Here is a 15125-nt window from a genome sequence, read left to right as displayed (position 1 = left end):
TGCACATTTAAATTTTTTTAGGATACATTAGTTTTTAACAATGTTTTACATAATAAACGACAATTTAAATCGATTGTACACTAGCGTTAATATTTGTTGTTACAACTAAGTCTGAGTATACACTAGATAAGTTTTTCAATGTCAATATAGGCCGGTCACACACTTGCGATTGTTGTAGCCAGTAAGGCCTGTTCAACACTATCGATTGTTGATTATTCAATAACGCCTATAACACACTAGCGAAGATTCCATACGATTTTAATGGGTTGGTGACACATAGTTGACATAAAGACACTTGATTGGTGCACACTAAATAAATAAGGGTGGCTATTCACGTAGGCTGGTTCAGTGTGTGTAGTGATGAATTATTTTTGTAGGCTGGTAGAGTTCTGCTAATAACATCGCATTGAAGTATATCGCTAGTTATAATGGAACAGGTTCAGACTCCTCCTGTTGGCTGCTGTTTCAGCTTCGAGAATTGTCTAAGGCTCACACCAACCTCAGTCTACATATAATAAGGCTGCCGATCAGCCAGTAAAAATCCTTCCTTTGATTAATCTTGCTTGTGGTAGTGAAACAAGTTCAAGATACGCCTTTCTACGCTTCAGCTTTGAATTTCGAGACTCGAGCTAGTGATACACCAACCAGACCATATATTCATAAGGCTTGTGCCACACTATCGACCAGTAAAAATGTTCCTCCTGATTTCTCGCTAGTAATTATGAAATAAGTTCAGAATCCTCCTGCTTTTTGACTTCCGAGAATAGATTTATTATGGCTAGTGACACACCAACTATAGTCACGAGTCATCCATTAGGCTGGTTCACACTATTGATCAGTAAAAATTTTCCCGATTTCTTGCTAGTGAATAGTTATAGTTACTAAACCTCAAGTTTTTCGCTAGTGATAGTGAAATAAGTTCAGAATCCTCCTGTTGATGGGATACTGCTGCTGTTTGAGCTCCGAGAGCGGCTCGTCGTCGTTGCGGATGCAGAAGTAGCTGGTGATCATGCTTCTGCAGATCGGACACTTGTCCAGTTTGGCTGGAATTAGAGAATAAACAATATAAATAAATAAATAATAAAACATTGCTTTGAATATATTAAATTTACGCTTTTTTCTGAGATGTGGTTAATATATCCATATCTTTACTAATATTATAAAGCTGAAGAGTTTGTTTGTTTGAACGCGCTAATCTCAGGAACTACTGGTCCGATTTGAAAAATTCTTTCGGTGTTACATAGCCCATTCATCGAGGAAGGCTATAGGCTATATTATTATATCATCACGCTAAGACCAACAGAAGCGGAACACGCGGGTGAAACCGCGGAGCGCAGCTAGTTAACCATAATAGTAAAGAAACAAGTTATATGCAATATTATAATATAGTGTTAGAAGGATTTGAGTGTGAAACGGAATGTATGCAATGGTAGTATGTGAATTGTGTATGTGTATTTGATTCTTGGGAAAGTGAATGATATATTACAATGCTGTAAAAGTATAGCAAACAAAATGTTTATCCGATCCGATGATATCATACTGTTTCTTTTTCAAGCAAAGTCAAATTAAAGAATCGAATCGAAATCAAAGATAAAACTAAGATTAGAATTTGCTACTTTTCAGCTGGATACTACACAAATATAGCCTGAAGCTAGTAAAAATCTGATACATTTATAATCTCAAAAGAAATATCATTAAAACAATGTTTCCAAACCTTGAAAACCAAACGAACTCTTATATAATTGAGTGCAGCAGAAGGTTGCAAACATTCAGAACACGAGTGACGGATGTATGCGCGTGCGTCGAATTCCGAGTTGATCTTGAGTTTTGTTGATGTGACCTTTGGTGTCACGTTTGATTATGTTTAGAGTTGGGTGCATTTGGAAATTTTTGGCAAAATGATAGTAAAAAGACGTTGATTCATTAGAATAATAGAATTAGGGGTGCGGAATAAATCGAATGCAATACACTCGTAAATGGATTTATTCTGAGGGCTAGGTCAGTTATAAGGGTTTAGACTTTAGGTAATCCTAAGCCTGTTATGAATGCATAATAAATAATAATATGAACGCCAAAGTAAATTTCTATCTAAAAGATTTACACATCACTGAAAAAGTTTCGATGAATTTTTAATTCGAGAGAAGGTTAGAGAAGCCTTCATAAGTGTAAGGGGGGGGGGGGGGTTTACTTTACCTGCAGAAAAGATAATTTTATAACTATATCTGTAATTCATTCAAATATGTAATCGAGATATTACAAAATCTATCTCTTTTTCTAATTCTATTCCATTCACCTAAATAACGAAATAAAAACTTTCCCAAAACATAGCCCTTTGGCTCTGAAAACTGACCCATCACCATAACCAAGATGATGTAAGATCACATCACACTGACCGCAACCTTGCACACGACGAGCATCGAACACGCGACCCGCATACAAACGGCACTGTATAGATTGATTTATGCGCTGAATGCTAATGTAGTGTATGTCGTGAATAAATTAATTGTCTATTTTCCTCAGGTTTTATCTCAGATCGCAGCGATATTGTTGTCTTTGATTTTCTATTTTAAGATGTGATTTTAAATAGAATGTCTGATGGTTTATATTTAAATGAGCTTTAACATCAATGAATTTGCAATATAATAAGAGCTTTGTTGAGAATATTATAAAATGGAACTGATGTAACTGATTTATACTAAACTTAGGGCATATAGAATAATATTAGCGCTACTATAGAATGCAGAATGTGTCCAGGTGCGATCATGGCACAGGGCCTATTTTGTGGTGTACAATGAAGTGCATGTATTGTAATTGTGAGAAGGGTTAATTTTGTTGTATAGAAGATTTGGAGCACAAGGTGGCATGAGCATGGTAAATAAGGTCATAGAACACAGGTTTGTATAGCTTAGTTGATATTGAATATAGTGCACATGTCATAGGGACATTTTAGTGGTGGACAAAAGGTCAAGTGTTGTTCAGCGATCATATTGTGTGATGTGTACTGTGTTCATGCACACAACACGGTTGCCAGCAGTGTGTACACGTACGGTGTGTACCCTTACGTGGCGTGTACCCAAATGGTGTGTACCCTTACGCGGCGTGTACCCTTACGTGGCTTGTACCCAAACGGATTGTACCCAAACGGTGTGTACCCTGACGCGGCTTGTACCCACACCCGGCGTGTACTCTATACTGTGCCCGTGTACTCACGCAAGCAGCGCGCGCAGAGGCACGCGTGGCGGCACGGCAGCAGCGCGCGCGACAGCGGCGCGGCGGCGCACACGCAGCACAGCGCCTCGCCGCCCGCGCGGTACCCCTCGTCCACGTCCGCCATCTCGCCCGACACGTACAGTTGCTGGAATTACGAACGATACTTCTTAAGGGGCTGTTAAGAGCAAATTTAACATGACTGCGTTCTCTTTTACTCCCATACAATTGGACAGTGTGCGCATACGAGAGCGCAATATCACTGTTACTTGGCGGGGCCAGGTCGTAGAAGAAAATAATAAGAAAATATGTGATTTAAGGAAAAGTGTGGGTCATATGCGAAATATATCGTTAGAGTTTCAGGTATGAATATGTTGACTTTGTGTTTTAAATTGCAGACCCGTACGTCAAAAAAATAAAGACATAGAATCGTTTAATGATGATTTTAAGACCAATCTTTGCAATTATTTTCTGTCGAGCCGATTTCGTCCAATTATGTATCGAGTCTGTCCACGTTCTTCGAAATATGATGAATATTAACATATTATTTTTTTTTGATGGGCTAGAATAAATATCTTTTCTTTAAAAACTGCTCAAATAACTTAAATTTGGTGTTGTCAGCTCCTTAGGCCTTAACTACATATTAAAGACATTTTGTAAAAGTAGCTCTTCGCCCACATAGTCTAAAACCGTGACCGCACAGACAGGCGGCTTGCATAGCCCCTAGAGCCTACTGGATTGCACTATGACTACTTGCAAGCGAAAGGCCAAGCGCGCAGTGCGACTGATAACAAACATTTTGTATATAGTTTTTTTATAACAAAAAAATCGCTCTGGTCGCCAAGTAAACCGCCTGTTTGAGTACCCGTGCAGTGGCATCCTTATGCCACTCAAATATTACGATTAAAATGAATGTTTCACCGCGGTAAAAAGAAGCCTATATTACTCTGTAGTCTTCAGACTGTCGCGAGGCAAAAAAACACAACACACGAAATGAAAAGAAGACACAAGTTTTTAATTTTCTTCTCTGATTAAAGCGAATCATACAATTCAAAATGTACAACTACAATAAAAACAAAAGAAGAAATTATAATAAATAGCATCTTTATTATAATCAAAAATACATAAACATTTGTGTAAAAATACTGTAAAAACAAAACAATAATATTTATTGGGTTTTTCTGAGCAGTGTGTGCGTCACTATGTAGAATTAGACATGTAGGAATCTAAATACGTTTACCAAGTAGTTATCAAGAATAAAAAAATGTACGTGGAAATTTTTCGAAAAATAATTAAAATACGTTAAGAACCTAATATGGTAAGTGAAGAATATAAAAATTGGCTAAGTGCAGCTTTTAACTTCTATTAACGTTATTAATTTTATTGCATGATATATCGGACAAAGTGATCGATTTATATGAACCTACAATTACAATTAACTTAATCGTTTGACAAGGTAAAATATAGATAACAATGTTCCAATGGAAAATCAGAAAATTCGAACAAATTAACTTTTCACTATTTGTATTATTAACTTTATAATGTATCTCTGTTACTTTTCAGAGTATTGGAAGATGGAAACAATCCCAAATTTTCAAAACAAAACCATTATAAAATCATAAATAGATTGTTTATTTTTATATTTTTTTAAAAGCAGTGTTTAAAATAAATTCAGTCCTGAAAGATAGATTGTTATTCTATAGGGAAAAGTTTCAGCAGTTTTTTTATAGAAGACAGTAAAAATAAAACATTTACCTTCAAACAAGACAAGTGTCCATTTGCCTGTTTCAAATACTGCGCTATAACCCCGCTCGGCAGCGGGCACTGGTCGTCCTTTATGTGTACTATGCTTATTAGTGCTACCTGGGAAATAAATAACAATCGTTAAGTACAAATCGATCAATACCAATTGAGAAATTTCTCAATAAAAAGTTTACACTAAACTTTAGTCACTAGGCAAAAGGACATAAGCTTTGTATGAGGTTTCAAACTAAATACGCTGGCCAAGTAAATCAAGTACTTACACCGTTGTTAACAAAAGTGGTGGGACTTTTTCTATGCACCTGTTCACTCCGATAGGCCAAGACTCAATCAAAGTAGAATATATCCCCGAAGTGGAAACAAGGCTATTCATATTAAAGATCAGTCGAAATACCTGGATCATTTTTATAAATCTACTAGCTTTCCACCCGCGGCTTCGCCCGCGCAGTCAAGAAAAACCCGCATAGTTCCCGTTCCTGTGGGATTTCCGGGATAAAATCTATCCTATGTCCCGGGGTAAAACGTAGCCTATGTCCTTTCTCGGGTATCAAAATATCTCTATACCAAATTTCATGCAAATTGGTTCAGTAGTTAAGGCGTGATTGAGTAACAGACAGACAGACAGAGTTACTTTCGCATTTATAATATTAGTATGGATTGTCAAGCTAATTTTCCGATAGACGTTTCCCTTTCTTAACTCGACGAAAGGGAACTTCTCATGAAAAATTAGCTTGCTATAGTCCCCAAAAATGGCCCAGATATTCTAGAATCTAGATCAATCAACACCTTAGCTTGCCCCTAAAAATGGCCCAGATATTCTATGTTACTTGACTTCTTACCGTATCGTCAGGCCGCAACTCTGCCGTATCACGCTGGTCCCGCGCGAGGATCACCACGAGCGGGTAGCAGCTGCGGGGCGGAGGCCCCAGCTGGAGGGGTTCATCTGATGACAGCTTTAGCACCCTCTCGTCGTGGGGGTTGCTTCTGTAACAAGGGAATTATGGGTTCTTAGGTCAAACTACATCCTTATTTATTCCTTACTTCTGTACCCAGAAAACTAATCATTTTCAAATTATTATTCCTATGTTCAAATAAGCATTTCGTGTGCAAGTAGAAAATGTATCTCATAGACAAAAATTTAGTGATTAAATTAGAATTGTTGCTGAGAACGATTTTGAATTGTGAAATTTCCAAAAAGTTATGAAGAGCAGAAGCAGTATCATTGAGAAAGCCGGCTAAAAATTTTCTAGGGATTATAAACTTGAAATATGGCAGAATACGAAAGCGCCATAGGTCAAGGAACATATATGTCTATTTTTAGTTAAATAAAAGTGAAAATTTCGACCCAATACTTTATCTTCATCTACAATAAAGACGGATGGATATGGGTTAACAATTCCATATGTGGTTAGTGTACTAACACGTATCGTCATGCTATAATTGGCTTTCCATTTATTAGTCTGAATATTTATTTACAGCTGTTGACCTTACGTTTTTTCTGATGGCAATCGGTACACGCCTCGCGTTAGTATCGATAACTTATGATATTGTCAATAACTAATAATTGTTTATACAACCTATGTCTGTATATTTGAGTATTCAATTAACAAAAAATAATATTCATATTTTATCACAATACCATGGTCTTTGATTCAATAGTTATTACTTATTAGTAATTCGTTTAAACCAATTAATTCTATTGATTATATTTTAAAATGTTTCCTAATTAAATATACACTCTGTGTCCTGAAGATACAGACTCTTTGTATCGCAGAATTTTTCGGATCGACAAAAACACTCACTCCCAGCCAAAGCTGTCGCTTTAATTATGCATTTCAATTTAAACTTAAATTTATTTTTTCCTTTATGCGCAAATGTCGAAAAAACGTAATTAGATTTTGCTCAAGATTCCTTTGTCCTTCTTTGTTCATGATTTTGGAAACAGATTAAGACACCAAAAATTTCCGTACAACGCTATACATAAGTTAAGTTATCTAACTCAATATGTTTCAAAAATACCATGTACATTTGCCTTACAGATTATGGAGCCCTGCAACAGCAGCCTACATACTAAACTTGTGGAGTTTTTAGGGTTCCTAGTGCCTGTCACTAACACGGAACAAATCACAGGTGTTGTTTAGAATTCATTCTCGATGCACCACCTCACTGTCACGATGGTTATATCGCCACCATGACGTAACTAATTACCTACCCGCATCTTACACTAACGTCTATGAAATGAGGCATTTTCACCAGCTCAAGACGATCAGGAGGTATTCCCACCGGCAGTCCAACTTCCTTGCGCCTGACCAGTCGAGCGCAACCACGTGCATCTGGCCACATAACAGCCTTTCGTAACCCAGTGGCCCATTGCGAAACAATCGACACGACTCAATGCTAACCATAATGGATTGTAAACATTCAATATCATGTTGTGCTATGTTTTGTCTACCGCAGAACATGATTTGCATTGTTATGTATATTGTATAGCTATGCCTAAAGCCTTGTTTCCACTTGAGCATGCTCAGGCGAATGAGCGGCTCATTTGGCCGAGCCGCTCAAGTGGAGACGCCTGAGCATGCTCGGGCCGCGCGTGCTCAGGCGTCTCCACTTGAGCGACTCGGTCAAATGAGCCGCTCATTCGCCTGAGCATGCTCAAGTGGAAACAAGGCTTTAGGAGTAGCGTAGCATATTATGGTAACAGGAAAGATCGTGTGATCTTGAGAAAACCATTATCTTGCTGTTATGTCTAATACCACAATAACTTTTTTAAAGCCAGACTTTCAATATAAAACATAACGTAAATGTAAATAAATAATATTTAAGCTTCTCCTATTTATTTTTCAAAGAAAGACCACTTGGAGACAATAAATAGATACAATTTAACAGAATCAAGGGCGTCCATCAATAACAAACGTGAAAGGCCAATCACCCGCCCTAGAAGTAGAATAGTCCACTGTTTTAATTCAGATATTGACAAGATAGGTTTGATATAATGAACTAACTTTCCCAAAATGAAGGATATTTTACAAGTATATTATTATTTCTTATCACAGCCAATTAACCTTTTTGTTCAGCTTAATTAGTGTAATTTGTACAAAAAAGGAAAAAGCTTACAAATTAAAGATTACATCAATGGATGGCTAATTATAATCAACTAGTTTAATAATAGCAATAAAAAATATAGAATAAAAGAATTCTTCATATATTATGGACAATCTTTTGCCATTTTTAACCGACTTCAAAAAAAGATTATCAATTCGGCCGGTACCACAATGCCATTACGCGATGGAAAAACAATTGACAAATGCAAGTTGCATCATCTTTATACAATTTTCTATAACGTGATAATTTCCGATGCATTTTAACAGAAAACCTCAGAAGAACAGATAAGGGTGCACTCACACACATCAGTCACCGTCAAGTCACCGATGACTGATCGGTGACGGTTTGTGTACGTATCCACAAACACCAGTCACCGTCATGTTGTCCGTCAGTCACGTCGCCGGTTTGACTGAATCATTGAACACATACATCAGGTTAGTCAGTGATTAGACGTGTGTCACGCTAGAGAACATGTAGCAATTGACGGTAGCACGACGCTGACTGAACTGAGACGTGACGGCACCGGGTGAGTGGGGATAAAAGTATGATACATGTATGGAAAGATTATTTGACGTGCCTGACCGGGGACGTCACTGATAGATTTCGTGCCGGCGACTGTCGTGTGGGAACAGAGTCATACTAGAACTATTGATACATATTTTTTTTTAATCCTGTCCGGTGACGTGCCGTGACGGTGACTGATGTGTGTGAGTGCACCCTAAGTCTTTTTTAAGGTTTTTAATTTTTTTTATGGACTCTGAAAATAAAATGAATTCACTCAATTGGAATAGACGAAATATGAATGACTCAAAAAATGTCCTTACGTAAATTCTCAAGTTTTTCAATGAATTTACAGTAATTAAAATACAATTTAAGAGTCCTTTTAGTAAAGTAATCCTTAATCAATTCGCCGCTTCTTCCAGCCAATATGAAAGATCAGGAAATGCTCATAGTAACAAATCACTGTCGACCGTGAAGTGTAAACGAGGATGACACGAATATACTCCATTCAATGAAGATTCAATGTTAATAACACTATTTGCAAAATATGCGTACACTTGTTGACAGCAAGGTAGTGACGCATGCAACGGTACACAATACACATACTTACACATTTCCTTGATTTGGAACAAAAACATTCGTGTAGGGACAATGAAGTAATAATAAAGGCCTGACGTCAAATATGTGACATGATAGAATGAAAGAAATCTTTATGTACACACCAGAAGAAAATAAAAACCGGCCAAGTGCGAGTCGGGCTCGCGCACAAAGGGTTCCGTAGCAGCAAATATAATAAATTACAGTTAAATCAACCTATCTCAAAAACTATAAGAGATACTTTGATCAAACCAAAAATCGTTGAAAGAGTTAATTAGCATGCATCACCTCTATTTTTTTTAGAATTTTATACCCCGTAGTTATAAAAATAGAGGGGGGGGGACATACTTTTTACGACTTTGAGAGCTGATATCTCAAAAACCGTTCACTTTAAGAAAAATGTTTTTTAGAAAACTTTATATCATTTTAAAAGACCTTTCCATTGATACCCCACACGGGTATGTACATCGAAAAAAAAAATTTCATCCCTCAGTTACATGTATGGGGGGCCCCACCCCCAATTCTTTTTTTTACTATTTAGTGTCATATTTTTGTAGCGGTTCATACAACACATATTCCCATCAAATTTCATCACTGTAGTACTTATAGTTTCCGAGTAAATCGGCTGTGACAGACGGACAGACGGACAGACGGACAGACGGACATGACGAAACTATAAGGGTTCCGTTTTTGCCATTTTGGCTACGGAACCCTAAAAAAGAGCGTGTGTGTCGAGCACGTGTCTGAAGTGAACTTCTATGGCAAGATTCATAGATATACCAAAATCGTCGCCTTACACGATGACGTGATGTTATTGCCATGACGCGACCTTGAAATTTTACTTTCAATGCGCCTAAATAAGTTTCACTTCAACAAGATTTGCAAAAGTGCGTACATTTGTTGACAGCATGGTAGTGACGCATGCAACGGTAGACATAAAATTTCTTTGATTTGGGTTACAGAAACATTACCTTAAGTGCGTGTATGGACTGGAGTAATATTAAATACCTGACGTAAAATAAGTGATATGAATGAATTGAAGGAATAAATAAATTCTTAATTCTGCACACTAAGAAAAAATGGAAAAAAAAAACACACACAATGCCCAATGCCCCATAGGCGACCTTATTACGGAGCCATCTCTTCCAGGTAACCAAAAAAATGAAAAGAATATAATATAAAAAAATGTGTGCCGTGTGTGAAAAATGTCGTGAAATATTTTTTATTTATTTAATTAATATTATAGTCGAGTCGATCGATATAATACATGTAAACTTAGCTGCAGTTTATTCCCTTAACTTGAATTCTAATTTCCATTCCACTTTCATTTCCACTTTGCAAAGAGGCCATGTTACGAACAACAACAAACTACTATAACACAACACGTTCTCACATTCCGTTTGTTCAACCTATCTCAAGATAACACCTTTGGAGTGTCTGTTTGTAATATTAAAGTAATCGCTTTTTACTAAATGTTTAATGCACACTAATGCTAGGCGTCCATTAGAGGCGGATCGGGCCGGGCCGCATCGCAACGGGCCGTCTCTAATGGACGCGCTGTTTGCTCCTGCGTCCACCTATACGGGGCGCGGCGGACCGCCTAGGCGGATTTTATCTAACAGACGCTCGCCGCTCACATCCGCCTGCCTGCGTCCACTAGGCGGATCGGGCCGGGCCGGGCCGCAGCGCACCGCCCGGCAGAAATCCGCCTGCGAAGCGATATCCGCCAATGCGTAGCGGCCCGCCCCGGCCCGATCCGTCGCTAATGGACGATGTTTCATACAAAACATAGGCCGGCGTATTTTTGCGTTGCGATGCGGCCCGGCCCGATCCGCCTAGTGGACGCCAGCTATAAAATAGCAATTTTTAACTGTCTGTTTGTTTTTTGGACATAATTTGGCAGATGTAATAAGTAGTAGCTTAGGCTACTATTTATTCAAATATTTTGAAATATTTTGAAAGAAAGATCATTTATTTTATTTCATAAGGATTAGGAAGGAAACGCTCATTTACGCAGGTGAAACCGCGGGACGCAGCTAGTCCTAAATATATTAACGATGTTATAAATGAAAAATTACTTAGGTGTTTGTAAGGGCAAACAACAAAGGCCCTTTCAATATAAAAGGCGATGAAATGTCATACTTTGATAAAACAGCGGGGCTTTTAAAAATAAAGACAATGCCACTTCATTTTATAAATACATCCATTAGAATGACGCTTACTGAAACGCCAGAGGATAATACAAAGAGTAAAGTAATACATATGGGATAATATTACAGGATATCATTGTAAACTACAAGAAAAACCTACAAAACGTAAATCTATACTAATATTATAAAGATGAAGAGTTTGTTTGTTTGAATGCGTTAATCTCAAGAACTACTGGTCCGATTCATCGAGAACATTTATCGACATTTATCGAAGAAGGCTATATGGCCGTGATGATATATAGCCTATAGTATAGGCTATATACACAGGCTATATATCATCACGCTAAGACAAACAGGAGCACAGCAGTGCGGGTAAAACCGCGAGGCACAGCTAGTTTCATATAAACATCGTGTCAAGCGGAAAATTGTCTAATAAATAATGACGACCTTTCATCACTTCAGGAAAAGTAAGTGGTAATTTCGAAAACAAATTTCCATGTTTGAGTTATAGCATTGAATTTGGAGGACTCTGAGCGTTTACAGAAATATTTCCTTGACCTTGGAGAAGGGTATTGGCTTCTTGTGTCTTGAAAATAAAACGTTAAAGGCTTGAAATAGAGATAGAAAATTTAGTATAGAAATTGTAGGGAACGATTGCGATCTCAGCCAGGGCAAAACTAGTCAAATCTATACTAATATTATAAAGGTAATGAGTTTGTTTTTTTTTTGTTTTAACGCGCTAATCTCAGGAACTACTTGTCCAATTTGAAAAATTAGTTCGGTGTTAGATAGCCCATTCATCGAGGAAGGTTATAGGCTATATATCATCACGCTAAGACCAACAGGAGCGGAGCCACGTGGGTAAAACCGCGGAGCGCAGCTAGTAAACTATAAAAAATTTGGAAAATCCAAAAGTGCACGCCTCGTAATTTTTTTTTAATAAATATTAATTAATTATTATTTTTGTTTATTTAATAACAATTAAACCACATCGAATCAGACCCTGAAAAATGAAAGGGTTCTATTCCTGAGCATACTCAAGCGTAAGAGAAAAAAAAAGACTCGATTAGTAAAGTATTTCGGTCGCTATCGTGTTAACAAGAAAAAGGATCCGCACATACAGACACACGGACGTCCAAGACAGAACTTTTTTAAACTGTTTTTTAACTAGTTTAAATAACAAAAAACCGGCCAAGTGCGAGTCGGGCTCGCGCACAAAGGGTTCCGTAGCAGCAAATATAATAAATTACAGTTAAATCAACCTATCTCAAAAACTATAAGAGATACTTTGATCAAACCAAAAATCGTTGAAAGAGTTAATTAGCATGCATCACCTCTATTTTTTTTAGAATTTTATACCCCGTAGTTATAAAAATAGAGGGGGGGGGACATACTTTTTACGACTTTGAGAGCTGATATCTCAAAAACCGTTCACTTTAAGAAAAATGTTTTTTAGAAAACTTTATATCATTTTAAAAGACCTTTCCATTGATACCCCACACGGGTATGTACATCGAAAAAAAAAATTTCATCCCTCAGTTACATGTATGGGGGGCCCCACCCCCAATTCTTTTTTTTACTATTTAGTGTCATATTTTTGTAGCGGTTCATACAACACATATTCCCATCAAATTTCATCACTGTAGTACTTATAGTTTCCGAGTAAATCGGCTGTGACAGACGGACAGACGGACAGACGGACAGACGGACATGACGAAACTATAAGGGTTCCGTTTTTGCCATTTTGGCTACGGAACCCTAAAAATGACATCAAAAATATCATGAACGTTAAAAATAGTGTTTTTTCTTAATATGTGTGTGTATGTATTATCTTACAAGTGCAATGTATGATACATAAAGACATTTTAAGTTTGAAAAATCAGATGTTTTGCGCGAAGTGACAGTAGTACCCACCTCAACGCTTCGCTTATGAGGCGTGCAATACACTTAGGGCCGATTTTACAATGCTTGGGTAAAACTTATCCGTCCATTTAAAGTATTACACGATAATATTAAAATGTCACGTAAACTGTCAAATACGGGCAATTAGAATACGTTTTTAAAATGGTAGTTTTATACATTATTCAACGAATAAGTTTTATCCAAGCATTGAAGAATCGGCCCTTAATCAAATACGAACACTTGTACTAAATGTATACATATATTATGTATTCGAATTTCGAACCAAATGGGAATTACGATATCACGAATGTCCTCAGCTTTAAAATAACCGTAAAACTGCAGCATTGGAGGAATGAACTTTTACGTGAGTAAATCACAGTGAATATGAATGAATATTTGTGCAGAATATATTAACGTATGTAAAAACTGGCGCTGTCCAACATTTGTTTAACGGATAAAACAACGGTAGTTCTGTATTGTTTACTTTATAAGTACGGTACTTTGAGTAATGTATAATCCCATCAAAAACATCCTGTAAAAAACCCAAGTCTCGCAGCTCAGTCTTTCTACCGTCAAAAGTTGTGAGATCCATGTAATACCAAGTCGGTTAATCTATTTAGTGTCTACTTGAAGGACCTTCTGTCTTAAGTTATTACATAAGTTATTATCATGCCAATATTAAAAATATTTAACGTTTTAAACAAATAGATCGACTTGGACATCGCTTGATTTGATTATTAGTATGTATCACACTACACAGCACGACGGGCCAGCGACCAACAGGAACGAGAGTTTCAATCGCGTGAGGCGCGAGAGACTAAAGAATCTAATAAAATATTGTAATATTCATTTTGTTTTCATGCGATGTCCAAGTCGATCTATTTGTTTAAAACGTTAAATATTTTTAATATTGGCATGATAATAACTTATGTAATAACTTAAGACAGAAGGTCCTTCAAGTAGACACTAAATAGATTAACCGACTTGGTATTACATGGATCTCACAACTTTTGACGGTAGAAAGACTGAGCTGCGAGACTTGGGTTTTTTACAGGATGTTTTTGATGGGATCTCACTTCTTTTTGTAGAGCCTTTCTTTTTGATACCATTGAAAATCGCAAACTTATAGGTTAGGTTTCGAGGCACATCCGAACAGCATGAGGGCGCTCGCACGTATGCGTGCGGCTGCCGCTCGCTCGAAGGCATTCACATTTCATTGTTCTGTCATTTTGGCGTATATTTTGCTTGTCAGTCATAGAGTAAAATAGAGGCCAGTCTGTCTGTAAGGAGGCTAGTCGCGCCAACAATTTATATATAACAGATTTAAATTATAATATGTATATTGTTTTATTAGATTTTCGTACTTCAAGACATGTCCAATCATGTGTTTTTCATTACGTCGACCATTTTACAAGTAATAATGTTGTTCAGTTTCATGGGCTAAACACACCCTTACCCACCCTATACCCCCTCCCTTGCCTCATATGGTAGGTACCTATCTACACCTATTAAATTTATAACCACCACCAACCACCAACTGCATAAATAACTTTGTAATCCCATATATTTATATGGGATTACAAAGTTATTGATGCAGTTGGTGTATTTGGAAAACTGGACCGAAATTACAAAATATTTAAGTTTTCCCATGATTAAGACACTAAACTCTATATGTATTCCAAATATGAAGCTTCTAAGTCTGCTAGAAGTGCCTTGGACTTTTGATGATCGGTGAGTCAGTGAGTGACAAAATTTAGAAACTTTAACAAGTTGTCATTCTTAAACTACTGGTTCAAATTGACTGAAATTTTAAATATTCCGTGTTTATACAATGCCGGATTAGTTACTGAAGATTCAGGTTTCTTGCTTTATCCACAACCGAATTATAGGGGGTCGAAAAAG

General features: G+C 37.1%; 1 protein-coding gene across 1 annotated transcript in view; it reads right to left on the bottom strand.

The window, feature by feature from the left end:
• Positions 1–599: 599 nt before the first annotated feature.
• LOC149900855 (cell growth regulator with RING finger domain protein 1-like) overlaps positions 600–15125 on the bottom strand; it is a 37431-nt gene continuing 22905 nt past the window's right edge. Inside the window, exons 4-7 of the mRNA XM_090112435.1 lie at positions 5808–5952; positions 4963–5070; positions 3211–3355; positions 600–1043 (exon numbers count right to left, since the gene is read on the bottom strand). Of these exons, the coding sequence (XP_089968561.1) occupies positions 901–1043; positions 3211–3355; positions 4963–5070; positions 5808–5952 (541 nt within the window). The 3' untranslated portion in view covers positions 600–900. The remainder of the gene's footprint in view (positions 1044–3210; positions 3356–4962; positions 5071–5807; positions 5953–15125) is intronic.

This window comes from Colias eurytheme, chromosome 18 (assembly GCF_061535395.1).
Source record: "Colias eurytheme isolate Ceu_HAF_F1 chromosome 18, ilColEury1 Martin Lab GWU primary, whole genome shotgun sequence".
NCBI classification, from domain to species: Eukaryota; Metazoa; Arthropoda; class Insecta; order Lepidoptera; family Pieridae; genus Colias; species Colias eurytheme.
This window is presented reverse-complemented; position numbering and strand designations above follow the sequence as displayed.